Source organism: Sprattus sprattus (genome assembly GCF_963457725.1).
Source record: "Sprattus sprattus genome assembly, chromosome: 13".
NCBI classification, from domain to species: domain Eukaryota; kingdom Metazoa; phylum Chordata; class Actinopteri; order Clupeiformes; family Clupeidae; genus Sprattus; species Sprattus sprattus.
Window position 1 is genome coordinate 17,197,647 of NC_137911.1, and position 19,633 is coordinate 17,217,279.

The window sequence follows — 19,633 nt, forward strand, 5'->3', positions numbered from 1 at the left end:
ATGATAGCTGCTTGGCTTAAAATATGTATGGGGTGGATAAGGTATAAAGATTGTTTTATTAAGATTTATGGTAAATCAATGGAGGATATTGCAGTTAATGTGCATTTTATAAAAATATGATTCCAAATACAGAAGAAGGCACATGGATCAGCATTATGGCAACATGATATGTTGTGCTGCTTCTGAACTGAAAAGCATCTACACACGTTTTCTTCTACTATACCACAGAAATTGAAGCATCATTTTCAGCATTTCAGATTTATCTTCTTTATCTTCATTAATCTACCCTTTATTTAGTGCCCCGTCTCTTCCTAGCACTTTTAAGATATTACACACATAAACACAAACACACCCACACAGACACACACAAACATATATATACACACAGACACACTCATGGACCTGTTCTAGACCCATTCCACAATTGTATTCTTGCCTGTTGCTTTATAGTAAATACAACTGAAGTAGCATTAATAAGATCTGGTAAATGTAGCAAACACTATAAGCTGCAAATGTTTGCATAGTGCCTGTATAGTGCTGTATAAATAGTAATTACTCCTCTGTGGTGGTGAAGCATTTTATGGTAGCATTTCATGACATATAGTGACAGACTGTCATTATGTAAAGGCATTCTATGTATACATTACTTTAATCTAGTCCTAACTCCAGTCTAACCACTGGTTTGAAGCAATTACAAAGTATCAATGCACTCTTACTCCAATTAACAAAGTGTTTGTGTGTGTACTATGCCAATCTTCTTGAGCAATTCTAAAAACATCATTCTTCTTAAGAGTGAAGTAACATGGTGACTAGGACTATGTAATAATATTTTTGTTTGGTTTTATTCTCAGTTTATTAGCACATGTTCACAGGGAACCAAGCTGACTAACGTATTGCTTCCTCCTGACTCCTGACCTGTCAGTATGATTAGGTATTTCTTTCCAATGAAATCTAGTTTAGCATGGGTTAATTGGCATGCAGATCCATGACTCCATGAGTCACTGTGTGCATCTGGTCATTTTCATAAATGTAAATCTATCAGTGTGATATGCCTTCTTAGGATAGGGGCCATCCCAGTTTAATATATTCTCATTTATTTGAAAAATGGTAAAAAGTTTTCAATGCTATCTGATTGACCCGTCTTCTCCACAGTTCCTGCCACTTTCTGCCAACTTTGATTAAAACGAGGAAGGGTTGGAAGTAATTTACTCTACTGTAAGCCAGGGACAGATAGCATCAGGAAGACTTTATTTGATATGCTAAACCCTTATGAGGCAGTGAACGATGCCGATTAATTAACTCTAACTCCTCCCTTTGATCAGTTCGTGTTCAATTATCACCAATTATTTGAAACCAGATCAAACATCAGCAAAATCAGTGGGAAGACTTCATTTAAACGTACAGAATCATTACAACACAGTGTGTTCTGGCCAACATACTGCAATTGGTATGTAACACAGAAATAGTGTACTCAACGTAGTATAAGCTAAAATAAAAGGAATATCTGTTTAACCTAGGAATACTTAGTTTGTTCTATATTGTGATCTAAAATATTTCCTTTTGATCAATTACCTTATTTTGCAAAATTCTAAGTTCAAAGATGATTGGACCTGGGAAGACTGAAGTAGCCTACCTCTGCAGTTGTGGACACTCAAGGTAGAGGCTTGCAAAACTGGCATGTTAAAGCTGGACTTACACAACAGTCTGTTTTATCAAAGAACTTTCAAACAATCGATTTCTGTTGTTACGATCCTTCCTCTTGTTCAGTGGCGGTTCTAGACCATATTTACTAGGGGGGCCAAGGAGGGGCCAGGGTTTAACCAGGGGGGCACATAAAAAACCCGCAACAAATGATATTTAAAGATTATAAACTTATATTACTTTAAAAACATATAAACATGTATAACTTAACTTAACATTATAAGAATGAGTGCAAGAGAGGTAGGGCCATACAAAATGAACAACAAGTCTTTTACAGTCATTTAACCCTCCATGGGCAATGCTGAAATCACTGTTACAGATAGTACAGTGTGCAAGACTGTAATTGTGGTTTACTTTTATAAGACAGGGGTATGTACACCTTTGTATAGTCTGTTGTAAAATGTCTTACATTTTCTTTTTGGGGGGCACTCTCCCTGTGCCCTGTTCCTAGATACACTGAACTGATTAATTTCATTATTGATTAATTCGGTCGGGAGAAGAGATAAAAGCCCGCCCACACTGAAAATTCATTTGTTGACTTACCGAAACAGGTAAATCAGGTTGCTCCTGAGGCACACACGCACACTGCCTCACGCCCGACTCACATTGTTGCGTTGGAAGCCGTTGATGCGTCAGGGTTAACGCATCCCCATTCACTTTGCATGGGGTGACGTCATCCTTTGCCGAACTGAATTGTGGCTCCGTTTGGTTCGCGTGCGTTGCGTTTCATGCTTTGCTCGCGACAAGAGTTGAAGAAGGTTCAACTTTTCGACAGGCAATGCATGCGTCAGCCAATCATATTGCCGTTCATGCATAACTGACAGCACAGGCACTAGCCAATCATATCCCGTATATGCTCACGTCTACAGAGCGGCAAACTCAAAAAAAAAACATGGCTGCCAAACTCCGTAGATGGTCGTATTTGTACCTTCAAGTTGGTTGTTTGACTTTTTTTTGGTTAGATTTTTTAAAAGTTACCGAGAAATAGACACTGTACAATGTAAAACCCCTTTATTTTAACTGAGAAATACGTATCATAGGATTTGCGAGGTGTCTGAGCACACTCTAATGATGGGTTAGGGTTAGCATGCTACTACTCACAGGGTAAAAGCTTACTAATGACGTGATTGGTTTGTTGACCTGTCAATCTCACTGTAACGTCTCCGTTATCAACAGAACCCCATGCGCCAAACTCCTCCTCCACCGTCCGTTGCATCAACGCAACAATGTGAGTCGGGCGTCACACACGCACAGTCTCTAGGTCCCTCTCCCTCTCTGTCGTGAGCGCGCTACACAGATGCTAACGCGGTTTGGATCACGTCTGTGCGCGGTCTGGCTCGCTCGCTCTAGATTCCGGGAGATTTTAAGTAATTTGCGGGCATCAAGGAGTCGTTATCAATATGCGGGAGACTCCCGGAACTTCAGGGAGACTTGGGATGTCTGTGTATTCACATAACATCTGGGAAAGTCAACAGGCATAGGATATTTCCATCTTTTGGTTCTTGAAAAAAATCTTCTCTGCCTTCATGTGGCAGAAAAATCACCAGCTCAGCCGGTAGACAGTTGTATATCATCACTGTAGCTGCCAAATGTGAGGACCCTGCCTGATGTGAGTCCGCCGCTGCCTGATGTGAGTCCGCATGCGCAAACACAAACGGTTTACGGCAGAAGGCTCAGGAGCAAACTATCCAAGACATGCATTCTCATACATGGCTTAATATCAACGTATCTGGCTTCTCTTAACGCATAATGTAGGTTTATTTAACGTAGTGTTTTATAATTTTGTCAACGGTTTACAGCATAAGGCTCAGTGTCAACATATGGGGCTATGTTGTATTACTGTTACTAGTAGGCTAATGAATGCACTGCTTAACTAATAATTCAATAAACATGAAGCTTAACATCATAAACCTTGGTGGATTTCAAACGTAAACAAATGCGCTTGTCATTCCACTTCATGCTGTAGCCTACACCACCAGCATTACCTGGCTCGTTGTACTACAACAGTGTCGCGAAGTTTGCGCATGCGGACTCACATCAGGCAGGGTCCTCACATTTGGCAGCTACAATCACTATGGTTACCACTACAGGCACAGGCAGACTACCAGTTTAAGCTTAAGACCCAGCGATCCATTAATGATAGGAAGCGAGCTAAACATTTAAATCGTAGCTCCTCTCTCCAACAAGCACCACACATGGCAAACTACAGTGCGCTGTTTTAATTTACCCGTGTGGAACGTTGCGTCGCATTAGTACCGCTTTTGGCGCTTGGTGTAAAATCATAATAAATTCATATTTTGTTTTATTTGGTCAGCACGGGGTGGCCGCAGGGGTGGCCAAGGACATGTCTACGGGGGCACGGGCCACCCCCGGCCTCCCTGTAGAACCGCCACTGCTCTTGTTTACCGAGGGCTCTAACTGAAAACCGAGTGCGTGTTGGAGCTGTTGTAAAACTTGAGATCCTCAGGAGGGGGTTATTATGTGTGTAGGCAATAATTTCACAGAGACATATGAGTCTGTCACTAAAACACTTTACTTCTCCAGCGCCATCCAAAACACTTGTGCGCATCAACTCTTCTTCTCTGCTCTCAACTCCCCCTAAACACCTGCTTCAATCATGACTCTAAACAAAGCAGAATGGGAATTGTAGTCAATACTCACAATGAACAATATTTAAAACAGGCCCATTTTCAGTTCTTACACTTGCATCACATGATTAAAGAGTACTCAATGGAGAAACTTAAGAATTCATTGATTGCTTAAATACTCAAGTACTATGTGCAACTCCTAGTGTATGTGTGTGTGTGTATGTGTGTGTGTGTGTGTGTGTGTGTGTGTGTGTGTGTGTGTGTGTGTCGGTGTGTGTGTGTGTGTGTGTGTGTGTGTGTGTGTGTGTGTGTGTGTGTGTGTGTGTGTTGGATGTTTAACACAGATAAACAACTTCACCTCCCTGTGGAGTGGCCCACAGGCGCCAGCCTGTCCACACATCACATAGCCACTGAGGAGGCTCTGTGTGTGTGTGTGTGTGTGTGTGTGTGTGTGTGTGTGTGTGTGTGTGTGTGTGTGTGTGTGTGTGTGTGTGTGTGTGTGTGTGTGTGTGTGTGTGTGTGTGTTAGTGTGTGTGTGTGTGTGTGTGTGTGTGTGTGTGTGTGTGTGTGTGTGTGTGTGTGTGTGTTGGTGTGCTGCTATCTCAAACTCTCTCATGCGAGTAAAAGCCTGTCCCTTGGTGCTTTTGGTGCCCCTTCATCCACAGAGGGATCCACTCTCTGGCTGTCCACTAAACCAAACGTTTATATCAATAAGAAATGGGCCTGCCACGGAACAGGAAGGACAAACCCTGGCTTCCTCCTTGAGGACATTTTAGGTACCTCTATAGAACCAGCCTGTGCATTCTAGAATCCTTGCTGGTTTCTCAGCTTGCTTTCGAATGGGAACTCTTCAGGATTCTATTTTAAAACATTTATTTATTTATTGTTCTTTTGTTTCCTTCTTATTCTGACAATACCACAGACCTGTGCATACCAGTCCGTTCTGTGTTCAAGGGCTCATGGCAAACCAACATAGTCAAGGCCCAATAAAAGCTCATTTTGAAAGGGTATGGCAAGGGGATTGATTCTGCCTGAAAAGGTATGGTATTACAAGACCTAACTCCTCATTGTGGACATGATGTTTTAAGTTTGCATATGTATAACATCATTCAAGACGCTGTTTTTTTATAAACATCCTTTTCATAACCCCCCAAACACACACAAGTATGGATGCACTATGGATTTCACACCACTCTCATACACACACACACACACACACAACACACACACACACGCATACACACACACACATACACACACACACACACACACACACACACACACACACACACACACACACACACACACACACACACACACACACACACACACACACACACACACACAAACACACAGACACAGGAACACTGACTTGAGATAAGAGGAAATGGAGAGAATGTTAGCTGATTTCTGTGAGGCATGAAATCATGGAAATTGCAAGGGATGTGAGAGGAAAGGAAGAGGGAGGAGGGGCTCACGATGAGAGAAATATAGAGAGGGGGGAAAGGGGGGAGGAGGAGGTTTTCGGTGAGGGAGAGAGAGAGAGAGAGATGAAGATAGCAAAAGCTGGGGTGTGTGAGATCGAAAGCTTCAGATTGACTGCTGTGAAATGTTCTCCTGATGCGTGGGCCCTAGAGGTACACTCACCCCAGCTCACCCCTCCATGTGTGTGTGTTTGTGTATTTGAATATTTGTTTGTGTGTGTATGCATGCACATTTGTCCATTTGTATGTCTCTGTGTGATCGTGTTTGTGTGATTGTGTTTGTGTGTTTAATTGTGTGTGTGTGTGTGTGTGTGTGTGTGTGTGTGTGTGTGTGTGTGTGTGTGTGTGTGTGTGTGTGTGTGTGTGTGTGTGTGTGTGTGTGTGTGGCTGTGTGTGTAAGCATGCGTCAGAAGATATGTGACAGCACCCCCCCATCCACCCTCCTCTCTGCATCTGGCAATAATTACTGTGCTTGTGCTTCAGCTCCAGAGGGCCTGGCACACAGAATCAGAGACAATCACCCCAAATGACAACCTGAGGAAGGCCCAATCACCCACGTCAGTATCCAGATTAGGGGCGAGGCCTCATTGTGATACAGACCTTGCTTGGTGTCATTGCAACCGGGCAGTTGCTGGAAAGCAATCAAATCGGAAGTGATAACACCACTGCAATACTAAAGCTAAAATCCTATATGATCCAGTCAGAGATGGATTTTTCGCTTTTTCATGAAAATCTTCCCCTTGGTCATTTCCACTTAAAACTCAACACTTCAGTTTGAGGGTTTATTAACAATACAATATTTACTGCACTTTTCTTATCTTTTAGCCATAAAATGTAAGATTGTTTTTCAACATTTAGGGTGCCTAATAATAATGCTGCAGTAATATGAAACCAGTTACGTCAAATTCAAAGACTGTTGCTCACTCTATTCTCTTACATGGATGATGGACTGCTCCTATCATAGAGCAGAGGAGTCGTACGTAGATAGCACACGACTCAATTTCACCACTATGACTGACAACTATGAAGGAATTAAAAAGATCTCATTAAGGTTTTTCACTGTACACACATAACTAATTCACCCGCATGATGAGGTGATGGAGTAAAAGACCTGCATACAGAGTGGTCCATGATAGCCCACATATGTGGAGTGATGATGGACGGGTGGCCATGGCTATGCCTGTCTGAGCTGAGTGGTCCTGTTTGGCCACTGGGGTGACCTTCATGGTGCCTGAATCGATAGTGATTAAGTGGCTTAAGCTTTGGCAAGCCGGCTCATGGGATGGTAGGGAACCTTACTACTGACATGTTAATGTACACCAAACACAAACATACACAGGCACACAAACACACACATACACACAGAAAACATACACACAGACACAGACACATACAGTGGGACGGAGAGAGAGAGGGGGACATGCTGTCAGGTTTTCAACAAACAGCCTGCGTATTGTGTTTTTTTTACCTGAGTAATTGATTGTCATGGTCCACTGTGGTCTTTGAAGGACATAACAAACACATTCATATGGACAAAACACACAATATCACGTGTTCCTGTGTTCACACTGAGGCACGCCTCTGTTTCGCCTCTGGTCCAGTTCAGGGGTGGATTCGCATATCCGGGCCAGATCCGAGCCAGATCGGTTCCAGAGACAGCCTCTGCCTGGCCTGCCTGGTGTGCCGTAAATGAGCTATTTGCTGCCACATACGTTTCCAGCAGGTAAGGGTAATTGGTTGCCTGATTGCACAGAGTGGCGTACCACAGGGTGCAATAGCTATGGGGACGGACAGTCACACTGAATAACAACATCTCTGCTGAAATGTGTTCAGAACTAAAGTTGTTTTTCTTTCCTTCTAAAGATGTGCCGGATCTTTTCTCTGTCTTTCATTAATGCGCTATACACTTTATCCCACGCTATTCTAGACTTTACTAAAATAATATGCTGTTGTTGTTGAGGTGCACACAGTAAGACGGCAACAGTCTGATTCATCTAACAGCCTCAGGCCCGACTGCAGACATTGGTACAGTGATTGGGGTGCTTCTGGTCAAGCGGGCACAGATCAAAACATAAATGTCAACGAGAGTGAGTGAGAGAGTGTGAGAGAGTGTATCAAGGAGTCCAACAATTTTTAATTTAGTCTGTCTCAGCCTGTCTCAGTTTCTTAAGCCTGCGACAGTGGTCAGTATGCCTCTTAACATCAATCAATATCACAGTCAGTTGTAATATTATAGTATTTACAACATATTTTTTACAAAGTGTTACAGGTAATGCAGAAAGCAAAACTCATTTTATCCAAATTGTCTGCCTTCAGCACAAATAAACACATGAGCACATTATAAGAAGGACAGATGATTTGACCTTTGTTGTATGCGTCGAACAACATCAGATTTCCGTAGCTGTGCTTTTTCACAGCATCAGATAAGATTCATAGATATTGTGATGGTCACATACTTGCAATTTCAGCCCTTTTGCTTGGGTTGGCACTGACCTCGTCTGCACCCCTTTGAGTTCTCGCCCAAGAATAGCGTAGTGGGGTATTGGATGGCCTGATTTACAGCACCCTCCAACTCAAGGGAAAGTGGGAGGTTGGATATCGACCCGTTCCCACATGTTTCCATTCACAAGCCCTGCAATTTACAGTTCCAGGCCGCAGATATGATCTCCAGTAACAGACTTAAATAACACTTTGCTCAGGGGATCCTGCAATCAAGCAAGATGAGGAAGATTCACCTTAAGCTGACAGCAGAGATAACCCAAGGACCAGCGGGTGAAAAACTGCGGCGTACCAGCAAATAAAAACAGACATGAACTCGCTAAACCCAGAGTCCCATTTCCTATGAACTGCCATTACTTCAGTTCACTTACATAATTAGTGTGCTACTATAAGTACTATGTTCTAATCACATAAGGACATATTGTTACAAGTTCTACAAAAATAAATTGTACACATAATTTAGACACCTACGGACACAAAATAAAAAAAAATAAACTACAGAAGACTCCGTGGACTTCAGATGGCAAACATGAGCTGAGGCAGCAAAGGGGAACTGAGAGGCCCAGTGGTGGAAGAAGCAATGCCAGGGCCCTGACAGAGCTCCACCTCTCCAGAGAGCAGCTGTCAGGAGCCACAGAGCTGCTAACGACTCTGGACGAACCCCAGCAAGAGGGCGGGGAGGGGATTCAGTTCTCTGTCAGAGCCTGTGCTGCTTGCTAGGGGTGGCTGGGGCCTGGATGAAGAAGAGGAGAAAAGAGGGGGAGATGGCCAAACAGGGCAGGGAACACCTGACAGAGGCTGGGTCATGGATGAAAGATGGAGAGAGCACTGGGACTGGGGCAGTGGAGAGGGAGACGGCCAGGCATTGGGCGGGGCAGGGAACACCTGACAGGTGTTAAGTGTGGTCGGACTCTGAGCACTGAACAACGGCTCCATGCTTCAGAAATGAGAGCCTGACCCGAGACACACAAACATCAGCGCTCACTACAAGGCTACGGACAGCAGTCCACCTTTTCAATTCCGCCTTTTATTACCGAGAGGGGAAAATAATTTGTGAAACAATGTTCTTTATGCCCCTCCGAATTATTCTGCTATCTAAAGTTTCTAAATAATTCTGTTATCTAACATTTTAGTTTTGACAAGGAAAATTACATATTGCATCTTTAATGCCATGCCATGCCGCTGTCTAAAGCAGTCAGGTTATTGAGTTGCAGGCTTAAGGATGTGTGCTGATGGGTGGGCCTGCTGCCTGGGCTGGTGTAATCAGCCCCCTGCCGGTGAAGCAGGGAGCCTCAGAGAGGGGGCAGAGAGGGGCACAGACAGCTTAATTTAACTAGTAGATGACACACCACAAACAAGCGGACATTGATTCTTCGACGTCCCATTCACTCTCACACACACACACACATACACACACGTTCACACGCACACACACACGCATGCACGCACGCACACACGCACACACACACATACACACACAGACACACACACAATCACACACACACAGGCACGCACACGCACGCACACACGCACGCACACACACGCGCACGCACACACGCGCGCAGGCACGCACGCACGCACGCACGCACGCACACACACACACACAATCACACACACACACAATCACACACACCCAGCCACCCAGCAAGGCCACTTGTTGCAGATGAGATATAGATTCATTTTAGGGTTGTGTTTCATACAGTGCGCTTCCACAGAGATGCAGCTTAACTTTCGTTATATCTGAGTTGGCGCTGAGTTTTACCATTACACTGTGTAGAGTGCTCTCAATGCCTTGTGGGTGCAGCACCTCTGATAGACGGGTGAGTGACACTCGGGAAGAGGTGTGTTTGTGCCTGTTGGCGGACAGTGAATGACAAAGTGTCCGTGGGAGAGCGAGCGCAGGCTGTGGTACGGTGCCGCACACCGTGGTGCGAGATGGGAGGGCTGTCCACACCAAGGCTCTCCCTCAGTCAGAGCACATGCAGCAGCATAATGTGGAATGATGCACTCCACTAGATGCCAGAGCTGATCACCATGCCTGACACTCACGCAGCGAGAGAAAAAGACGCAACGAAAAGAAAAAAAAACAGAATGGTGTGGTGTCAGGAGGGATTGTTTTCTTTTCTCTCAGACAGGATTTCTGCAGCTTTCACTTTCAGTTATCTAAGATTACACTTCCTGACCAAACCAGACCACATTCTATACTGTATAAGGACCACCAGGACCTCTACATTCCATTGGGCAGAACTTAAACGCAGTGAAAATTAACAGGAGTTGAAGATAAGTTAGATGCTTGTTATATGATGTGTAATAACAATTATGATGACAGCTGAGTTAAGTAATGTAGTTAGTCGAAGTGAATAACACTAAGTTCCAAAAAAGTTTGTGATAAAATTCTTCTCCAGTTACGCAACAAAAGTTCTTCTGCAACAAATATAATTTTGCACTGTATGCCTTCAATTCACATTTGATTCAAAAGGAATTAAATGAATACCAAAGGAACAATGCAATGCATTTCATTTACAGCAATACTGCCTTTGTATTTGTGTAAACACCAGAACATTATAATCTCTTTTCAGCTGAGTTCTGTCTAGACAACCTAGGCAAGTAGTGCTGAGGGGGGGGGGGGGGGGGGGGGGGGGGGGGGGGCTTTAGGATAATTACACTCTCAGACAAGAGAGTGCTTCTGAAATAGACTCTTAGAAGGACTCAAGCAGGGATAATGTTGTCAATCAGTGACCCCTCTCTGCAAATCTATCTGACTTCTCAGGCTTTCTACTCTCACCTGCAATCTGCACTCTTTTTTTTTTTTTTAAATGGAGTGGCTCCAGAGGCACAAACCTTAATCAAGAAAAGCAGGAGAATATGTTCATTCGTTCGAGTGGCTTTCTAATAATCTTCTCCTGTTTTTACTTAGATATTTGCAAGGGGAAAAAAATAAGTTTTTGAAATAGTAAAATGTTACGTTTCCATCATTTTGCCATCGAAATGGCCCCGTGCAGACATGAACCTTTTGCACAGAATGCAGAGGGACAATCATTGACTTAACCTGTGCAGCATCATCAAAATCCTAACAGAACCGATGACTGTGGTCTGGATCTAGAATGTGACCTAAATTTGGCTAAATCCCCTCCAGATTCAGCTGTTTTCTTATCTGTGTACTTTAAGCTGCTCTGCTTACAGCTGACACGTGCAAGAGATGGAATTTTAAATCACACACCATTTGTTTCACACACCATCAACTCATAGTCTCCAGTCAGTAACCCAACCGACAGCAGTAACCTAACAGTAGTAACCTAACCAACTGATTTCCCACACAGACACAGCAAATATAAAAAGTCATTTTTGAGCTGGATTCATGTGGCAGACTTTGGCAGACTGGGTGTGCAAACCGACAGAGCATTAGAGATGAGTAAAAAGTGAGAGAAAATAGGGATAGATAGCAGAGAGAGAGAAAGAGAAAGTATGGAACGATAGCTGAGAGAGAGAGAGAGAGTAGGGAAAGATAGGAGAAAGAGAGTAGGGAAAGATGGCAGAGAGGGGGGCATAGCAGAGAGAGAGCAAGAAAGAGAGTAAGGAAAGATAGCAGAGAGAGATAGAGAGTAGGGAATGATAGCAGAGAGAGAGAGAGGAAGAGAGAGAGATAAGAGAGAGAGAGGGGGGGCATAGCAGAGAGAGGAATAGAGAGAGTACTGAAAGATAGCTGAGAGAAAGAGAGAGGAAGAGAGAGAGAGAGTAGGGAAAGATAGCTGAGAGAAAGAGAGAGGAAGAGAGAGAGAGAGTAGCGAAAGATAGCTGAGAGAAAGAGAGAGGAAGAGAGAGAGAGTAGGGAAAGATAGCTGAGAGAAAGAGAGAGGAAGAGAGAGAGAGTAGAGAAAGATAGCTGACAGAAAGAGAGAGGAAGAGAGAGAGAGAGAGTAGGGAAAGATAGCAGAAAGTGGGGGGACATAGCTGAGAGAGAGCGAGAGAGAGAGGGAGAGAGGGAAAGAGAGAGTGAGTAGGTAAAGATAGCTGAGCGAGAGAGAGAGAGGGAGAGAGAGAGTGTAGCGAAAGATAGCTGAGAGAGAGAGAGGGAGAGAGAAAGTGTAGGGAAAGATAGCAGAGAGGTATTTGAAATGACTGACTGCAGCCCTTAAAGGTTGTGCACTCACCCCTCTCGCAGGTGCGAGCCCAGTAGCCGGTGCCGGTGCAGTCGCAGATGAAGCGGTTCCATCCTTCCTTGCACACACCCTTGTTCTTGCACGGGTAGCTCTCGCACTGCTTCCCAGCGAGCCGATTGCACGAGGGCTTGATGCCGGCGCCGTTCTGCGCCTCGGCGATCTGCCTGATGTCCTTGCTGCGCCCGTCGATGAACAGGTCTCGGATGCAGCCCACGTAGCCGTAGTTGAGCATGGCAGTCCAGAGCTCGGTGGGCAGGATGAGCCCGGCCCGGCTCTCAGGCAGCCCACCCAGGTACATCTCACCCTCCAGGTCAAGAATCTCACTCTCGCCGCTGGCAGTGAAGGGGGTGCGCCGGCTGTTCACCGATATGGTTCCTACCCCAAAGACACAAATATGTAGAGTTATTTTATGAGTCTGTGAAGTTTTAAAATTATATTATGGACCATTCTAAGTGATAAAACCTGCTCATAAAAAAGATGTTGTGCCCCCTTTTCAACAAACAACGCTCTAGTAGGGGCCCTCAGGCAACCCCAACAAAGCAAATATATACAATGACTTTGTCCACACAGGTATGGTATAGGGCCAAATAAATACAATGACTTTGTCTACACAGGTATAGCATAGGGCCAAATATAAACAATGACTTTGTCCACACAGGTATAGCACAGGGTCATATAGAATGTGACAGTCCAAGTTTAAAGATGGCCCACAAAAGGGGCTTTTGCTGACCCAAAAGTCTTAGCAACATGTGGTTTATCAACCTTAAACAGAACCCTTAAAAAGATTCTTCTGTGAGGATGAGGTTCTGATCTGGTCTTTCTGTTCTAATTTTCCATAACACTAATGCTATGTGCTATCCTGTAATATTCTGTGAAGATTACATTTAAGTTTCCATAGAGACTAGGTTGGAAAGATCATCGATAGCTTGTGACACGGCTTATGACAAGCTCAGCAGAATTCCGACTGGATATCGATCAGTTGTGGGATGACTGCGTTCCACTGAGTCTGATTACGTCTGAGTTTACATTCACAGTATGACGGCGTGGTTGAGATGTCTGATTCTGGGACGAGACGATTGGGGAAGTTATCCAGCGTGAAGTCTTGTTTGATCAGACTAGTGATTTATGGCGCTGTCAGTGCCGGCGGAGGGCTTGTGAAGGGTAGTGGAGAGATGTGAGACTCCAGAGGCATCTCGGTAACTCGGTGCCCCATTTTAAAAAGCATCAGTGTTTGGAGCGGAGACTCTGCTAATGCTCCCACTCAGAGAGGAGCTCAAATGACTCCACAGAGGCTAGAAGAGGAAACTCGCTGTGGGTGTGTACTTTGTGCGTGTGTGTCTGTGTGTGTGTGTGTGTGTGTCTGTGTGTGTGTGTGTGTGTGTGTGTGTGTGTGTGTGTGTGTGTGTCTGTGTGTGTGTGTGTCTGTGTGTGTGTGTGTCTGTGTGTCTGTGTGTGTGTGTGTGTGTGTGTGTGTGTGTGTGTGTGTGTGTGTGTGTGTGTGTGTGTGTGTATGTGTGTAATATCTTAAAAGGGCTAGGAAGAGACGAGGCACCAAAAAGTATTAGTGGGAACATCTCCTCAGCGACAACATCTATATTTTCCTACATACATGCACATTTCAATGCAATAATTACCACTTTTGTATAAAAGATTGTGTCAGTAAGTAATTAAGTGCTACAATGGTTGTATGTTTAAATCTGTGTGTGTCCGTGTTTGTGTGAACCTAAGTGAAAAAGTGCTTGTGGGTTGTGTTTGGCTTTCTGTGCATCCGTGTGTGTGTGTGTGTATGAGAGCGAAAGAGTAAGAGAGAGCAGATCTACTGTGTATCTTAACCTGCATGTCTAGAGACAGCACAGTGCCTCGGTGGATTACAATGACAGTTTACACCCTGATATACTGCTTACAGCTTACAGCTCCCGAGTCTGCTGTGGCAGTCTCAACACACACAAAATGTCAGGCAGAAACCCAGAGAAGCAGCTCTGGGACCAGAGATCAATAGAATAATCTGCCCAGAAATGACACCCTCTCTGTCACCTCCACACTCTTGTCTTCAGGTCTGCATTATTTATGGCCCTCAGGGCCGAGGTGCAGCCTGGTGATATGAACTGATACAGAGTGGTAGTGGATCAATTCAGCAAAGTACAGGAAGTCAAGGGCAATGAAGGAATCATAAACAACACGGCGGGAAATTAGGAGTTTATATACACTAGGTGTGTGTCTCTGTGTGTGTGTACATGGACAAAAGGTGTTTTGAAGTAGTATAAGCCTTGTAAGACATTAGAGAGAGAGAGTGTGTGTGCGCGTGTGTGTGTGTGTGTGTGTGTGTGTGTGTGTGTGTGTGTGTGTGTGTGTGTGTGTGTCTGTGTGCGTGTGTGTGTGTGTGAACTGAATGGGCATCGTAAAAGGTGAGAGTGAGAAGAGAGTGTATGTGTGTGCAATGTAAGAAGTGAGAGTGGAGAAAAACCCTGTGCTCTAGTTTGCCACTGCCACCCTGTTAACGCTTGGTTTAAAAATGCCTCTTGGGTGATCGGATCACAAGTAAACAGAGCTAAAGTCAAGCGTAAGTAACCGCTAAGACATATTGTGATCCCATTGCCATTTCACAACATATCTTTTGTAGCATAAACGCTAATGCGTCCTGATGCATTCCTGACAAGAAAGAAGCAGGAAAATATGTCATCAATGCAGGACGTGGTGGTTGTTTTTGGTGACAGCGCGCCTAACACTTAAGAAAATTGGGTAAAACCAAGTAAGTAAGCAAGTAAAACCAGATGCCTAATTTCCATTTCGGCAGAAGATTTAGTTCAAAGGAAACTAGACGACTCCTATCGTAGCCACCTGGGAGGCGCATGGAAGACACAGGTGTGATCCGATTGCCAAAGACTTCAAACCGAGAGTAAACAGGGCCTTAGTGTCAACCAGGCTACCACCCACGTTTAGACATTTTGGGTGAGACGGGCCGATGCTGATGTGTTATCTCTGGCTTGCAGCTCTCCCTGTCTTATGGATCCGTATTTGCATGTCTATCTGATTCTTTTACAGAATACAAAAACATTTTAACAACATTTAAAGCCATGACAGCTTTAAACAACATAATTTATTAATGAGGTCATTCTAATTTCACCTCTGTTGAGAAGAGATAAAAAGTGTGGGTGGTCTAAACTTCCCCAAATAATTGCAAAAGTTGCTTCATTAAGTTAAAGAAGCTAAGTAAGATTGCGGCCTAGACATTAGGCATGGCAAATCTAAAGGTACAATTAAATGGGTAGACAAGACCAAATGCAGGGAATTTCAAATGCTATTAATGCAATAACTGTTCACTACCCACATTTAGTCCACATGTGGCCGTCTTCCTAGGTATATGTGAATATACATATTCTGTATGTATGTATATAGTTATGTCAAAATGCAGTTTATGTAGCTATGCTAGACTAGAATTAGAGCAATTGCATTAACATATTGGACATGATATCACTGACCTGCACGACCATCCCTTTGGATGTCCACGTGGTACCAGGTTCCGTCGTTCACCTTGCTCTGGGTGGCCTTCACCTTAATGGTCCCCGAACCCATGTCCAGCAGCAGGTACAGGCTTCCGTCCAGGAGCTCCACGGCAAAGAAGTCCACCTTGGTGTTCTTCTGGCGGGCATCCTTTCGGTCCTGGGGCTTCCCGTGGGTGAAGAGGATGAGACCGTTGGGCTCTGTGGTGCGGAAGTCGAAGGAGATAGAGCCCATGCGTTTGGTGTTCCACTTGGGCAGGCTGATGTAGGCCTCTGGTGTCTCAAAAGAAATGGGGTCCAGGGTGGCCACGTTCTCGCACTTGAAGTTGGCGTCACCTTGGATCTTCATTTTGGGGTCGGCGATCCGAGCCAAGCGGGACAACTCGAGTCGGATGTCATTGTTTTTGTAGACAACCTATGTAAGACAAAACATTGAGGTTTTATTTGTTACAGCTGGTGTAATACAAAGCACTGAGTTATTATTTGCTTGACCTTCCAATGTTCCTCCGTGGTGTAAGACAAAACACTCTTCCCTGGAGTTACTCCGGTCACACTTAAAGCATACTTCAATTGTGAACATTTTACATAATTGGGTTAGTAACACGAAAGAATACTAACATGAAAAACATTAAGTATTCAACCTAAATAGGTACATTTGACCTAATACTATCTAAGAAGTTGTTTCATGGATTTGACAGAATTAGTAAATTGAATGATGGATAAAAATAGGTCTTTTTTAATGCCTGCAAAAGGAGGAAGGACACCATGCTTTTAATGGCATCATGTGGTAGAGAACATCTCCAAGAGAATCGCTCTTGTTCTCATCCCTTCTCTGGTTTGTCAACGTACTGTCTGCAGTTTCTTAATGTTAATGACGGTAGTAATGGCTCTGCTCATTTTAGAGCAGCATCATTTGGACTTCATGAACACACTGAGGAGAATCATTTCAATAACTATGAAAAGCTCCATTAATGTCAGGGGAGGAAATTGACCGTTATAGAATGCTGAAGCCATGAAGATTCCATCATTCATTTCAGCGGGAAATGTTCCCTATTTATCTTAAATATCTTAAAACATATAAACTGTAGAAAAAAAATAAAACAGCATCAGTGTCATTTATGAGACCTACAAAATTAAGCTTGAATAAAGTTTCTACACCAAGCGGTTCAAGCTGAATTATTCGCAGGAATCTGTTGTATAGGAATAGGCATCTGGACACATCTGGCCCTAATCCGGCCCTAATTTGGCTCTGACGCGTTTCAAAGTCTGCAACTATCAGGGCTGGTTCATGGATGCACATCCCTCTGTGTGGCTGTACCTGTGTCTGGCAGTCCTGATAGCTGTGGTAATGGCAGGGCCAAAGAGGAAAGCAGAGAGGCGCAGACACTCTCCCCTTCAACTCATTACAAAGTCTGACATCATGCTTCTCCACTCTCGTCTGGCCGACAAGGCACACTGCCCATTCACACACTCTGCCTAAGTCCCAGTGTCGCAGCAGTGGGAAGATGAAGATGAAAAGCCAACAGCCAAAAATAAACCTTGATCAAAGTGCTGTTTAGTTAAATTAAAAAGGCCGATCTCCGTGTGTATATGTGTGAGTGTGTGTGTGTGTGTGTGTGTGTGTGTGTGTGTGTTTGTGTGTGTGTGTGTGTGTGTGTGTGTGTGTGTGTGTGTGTGTGTGTGTGTGTGTGTGTGTGTGTGTGTGGGTGTGTGTGGGTGTGTGTGAGTGTGTATGGCGGGTGTTTGTGTGTGTGTGTGTGTGTGTGTGTGTGTATGTCGGGTGTTTGTGTGTGCGTTTGTGATTGTATGCTTGTACAGTTAAAATTGACACTGAAAAGTCCGCTGGCAAATAATATGAAGCAAAGCAATCCCAAATGTCCTTCGGGTGTATTTCTAGTGGCTTGGAGTTTTTGTTGTTGTTGTTGTTGTTGTTGTTGTTGTGGTGTAGGTTGTGGTTGTTATTGTTGTAGATGTTAGGAGACACACAGCTGTCAACAGAGAGATTTTCCAGCCCTGAGATTACGATAATCCTGGAAGACTTGACAGTAAATCAACACGTGTCCCAGGTGCCCAGGGGAAAAGCACTGGACTGGGAGATTGTTTCCTCCCACCTCCTGTGAAGCCTGAATGGTGAAAGGGAGGCTGAGCTGCCCACCCATCCCCCCCCCCCCCCCCCCTCTCCACAGGCTTTATCACTGAGATCATAAATATCAGCCTCCCCAGGGGGATCTGGGACTAAAACAAAAAGGCTCAAGCACAACAACGAGCGTCGTCCCAACAAACGACAAACACACAAGCCATTGCAAATGGATCTGCTGCAGACACTATTTCATCACACAACAGCCTCCTAGGCTAAAGTAGGAGGGTTTAGTGACATTTGGTCCACTAGGGTTCATAGTCCTTACCAAGACAATATATCACTAGGCTGCAGTTAGAACAAAAACGTTCACGCATTCATAATTCATTTGTTTTATTGTCTGCATGATATTGGCAAAATGAAACTACAAAAAATACCCTCATATTTTAATTCCCTTCATCAAGTCTTTTTGCAACATTATTACCTATTACCATTATTACGTAAATGCTCACACAAAACTTTTAACAAGCTTTGCCTCGCTTTGCTTCTTCATAGGCTGCAAAGGAAAGCTCCTTATCATTAGATTGTCATATTCGAGTGTACAATTATGTATAACGTAAGAAAATGTCTCATATATATTTGACCATATAACAAACCATTGAATTACAATTGCAATACCATTGGACACACATTTGAGAGGTCATGGAAAATATAGATAATAATCTTCTAATCTTCTGATAATGTCTTTCAGGTATTTGCCATTCATCACATCACTGGAGACATGAGATATGCAGCAGTGACCCTATGAGTCAACATGTCCGCCGTGAGAAAATAACTTAGCTGTCAGCCACTGCAGCCCTGGCAGTCAACTGCTGGTTGTCACTGGAGGCAACAGAGTGACCTTGAAGAATTTACAAGGCCGGATATCACCAAGCACTGATTAGACAATGATGGCTATTATTTGTTATATCATCACTGTCTTTTTTTCCTGCCTCAGACGGCATGCTGATGCATATTTCATCATCTAAATCAGATTTCCCCTCGCCGCAATCTCAACACGTCACTGCCACTGTTCCCTGCGCAAATTGATACTTTGCAATTTCTCTCATTTGATCCTTTGTCATTTGGAGTGTTCAACTGTCGTGTGAAATGTCAGACTGCTAAATTCATGTGACGAGACAGGCCGCTCAGGGAGATGTCTGAAGCCTAATGGCTGTCTCCAGCGCAGACTTAAAACAAAATTGTTTCCCCATTAGCTTCAGCAAGTCAGCAAGCAGCAAATGGTTTCGTGAAAAACCCGCTTATGTAGATAGCCGTACGCTCTGTGTCTTAATGTATTTGAAATAAGCTCTGAGAATAATTTCAACATTTATCATTGTTTGTGAGTTTGCTTTTCATTGTACTTTAGCATTACAAGTTTATAGCCAGTTGACAAAATGGAACAAAACAGGATGATAAATCAATCCCAGATGTATACACAGAGACAGCCACTATCCCCTGATAGCAGAAGATTATCGATGGCATCTGCACCAGATAAGAGCCTGACCTGGGCCAAATCTGGGCCAGATAAGGGGCACATTTGGCCAGGATCTGTTTTCAAATCCGCTCCTATCTGAGTAGCGAG

The 19,633-nt window shown here is 44.0% G+C and overlaps 1 protein-coding gene across 1 annotated transcript in view; it reads right to left on the bottom strand.

The window, feature by feature from the left end:
* Window positions 1-19,633, bottom strand: part of nrxn3a (neurexin 3a) — a gene marked incomplete at its 3' end in the record, with an annotated part of 265,845 nt that overhangs the window by 178,248 nt on the left and 67,964 nt on the right. The window contains exons 4-5 of the mRNA XM_080849565.1: window positions 15,912-16,347; window positions 12,424-12,807 (exon numbers count right to left, since the gene is read on the bottom strand). Coding sequence (XP_080705691.1) covers window positions 12,424-12,807; window positions 15,912-16,347 — 820 coding nt within the window. The remainder of the gene's footprint in view (window positions 1-12,423; window positions 12,808-15,911; window positions 16,348-19,633) is intronic.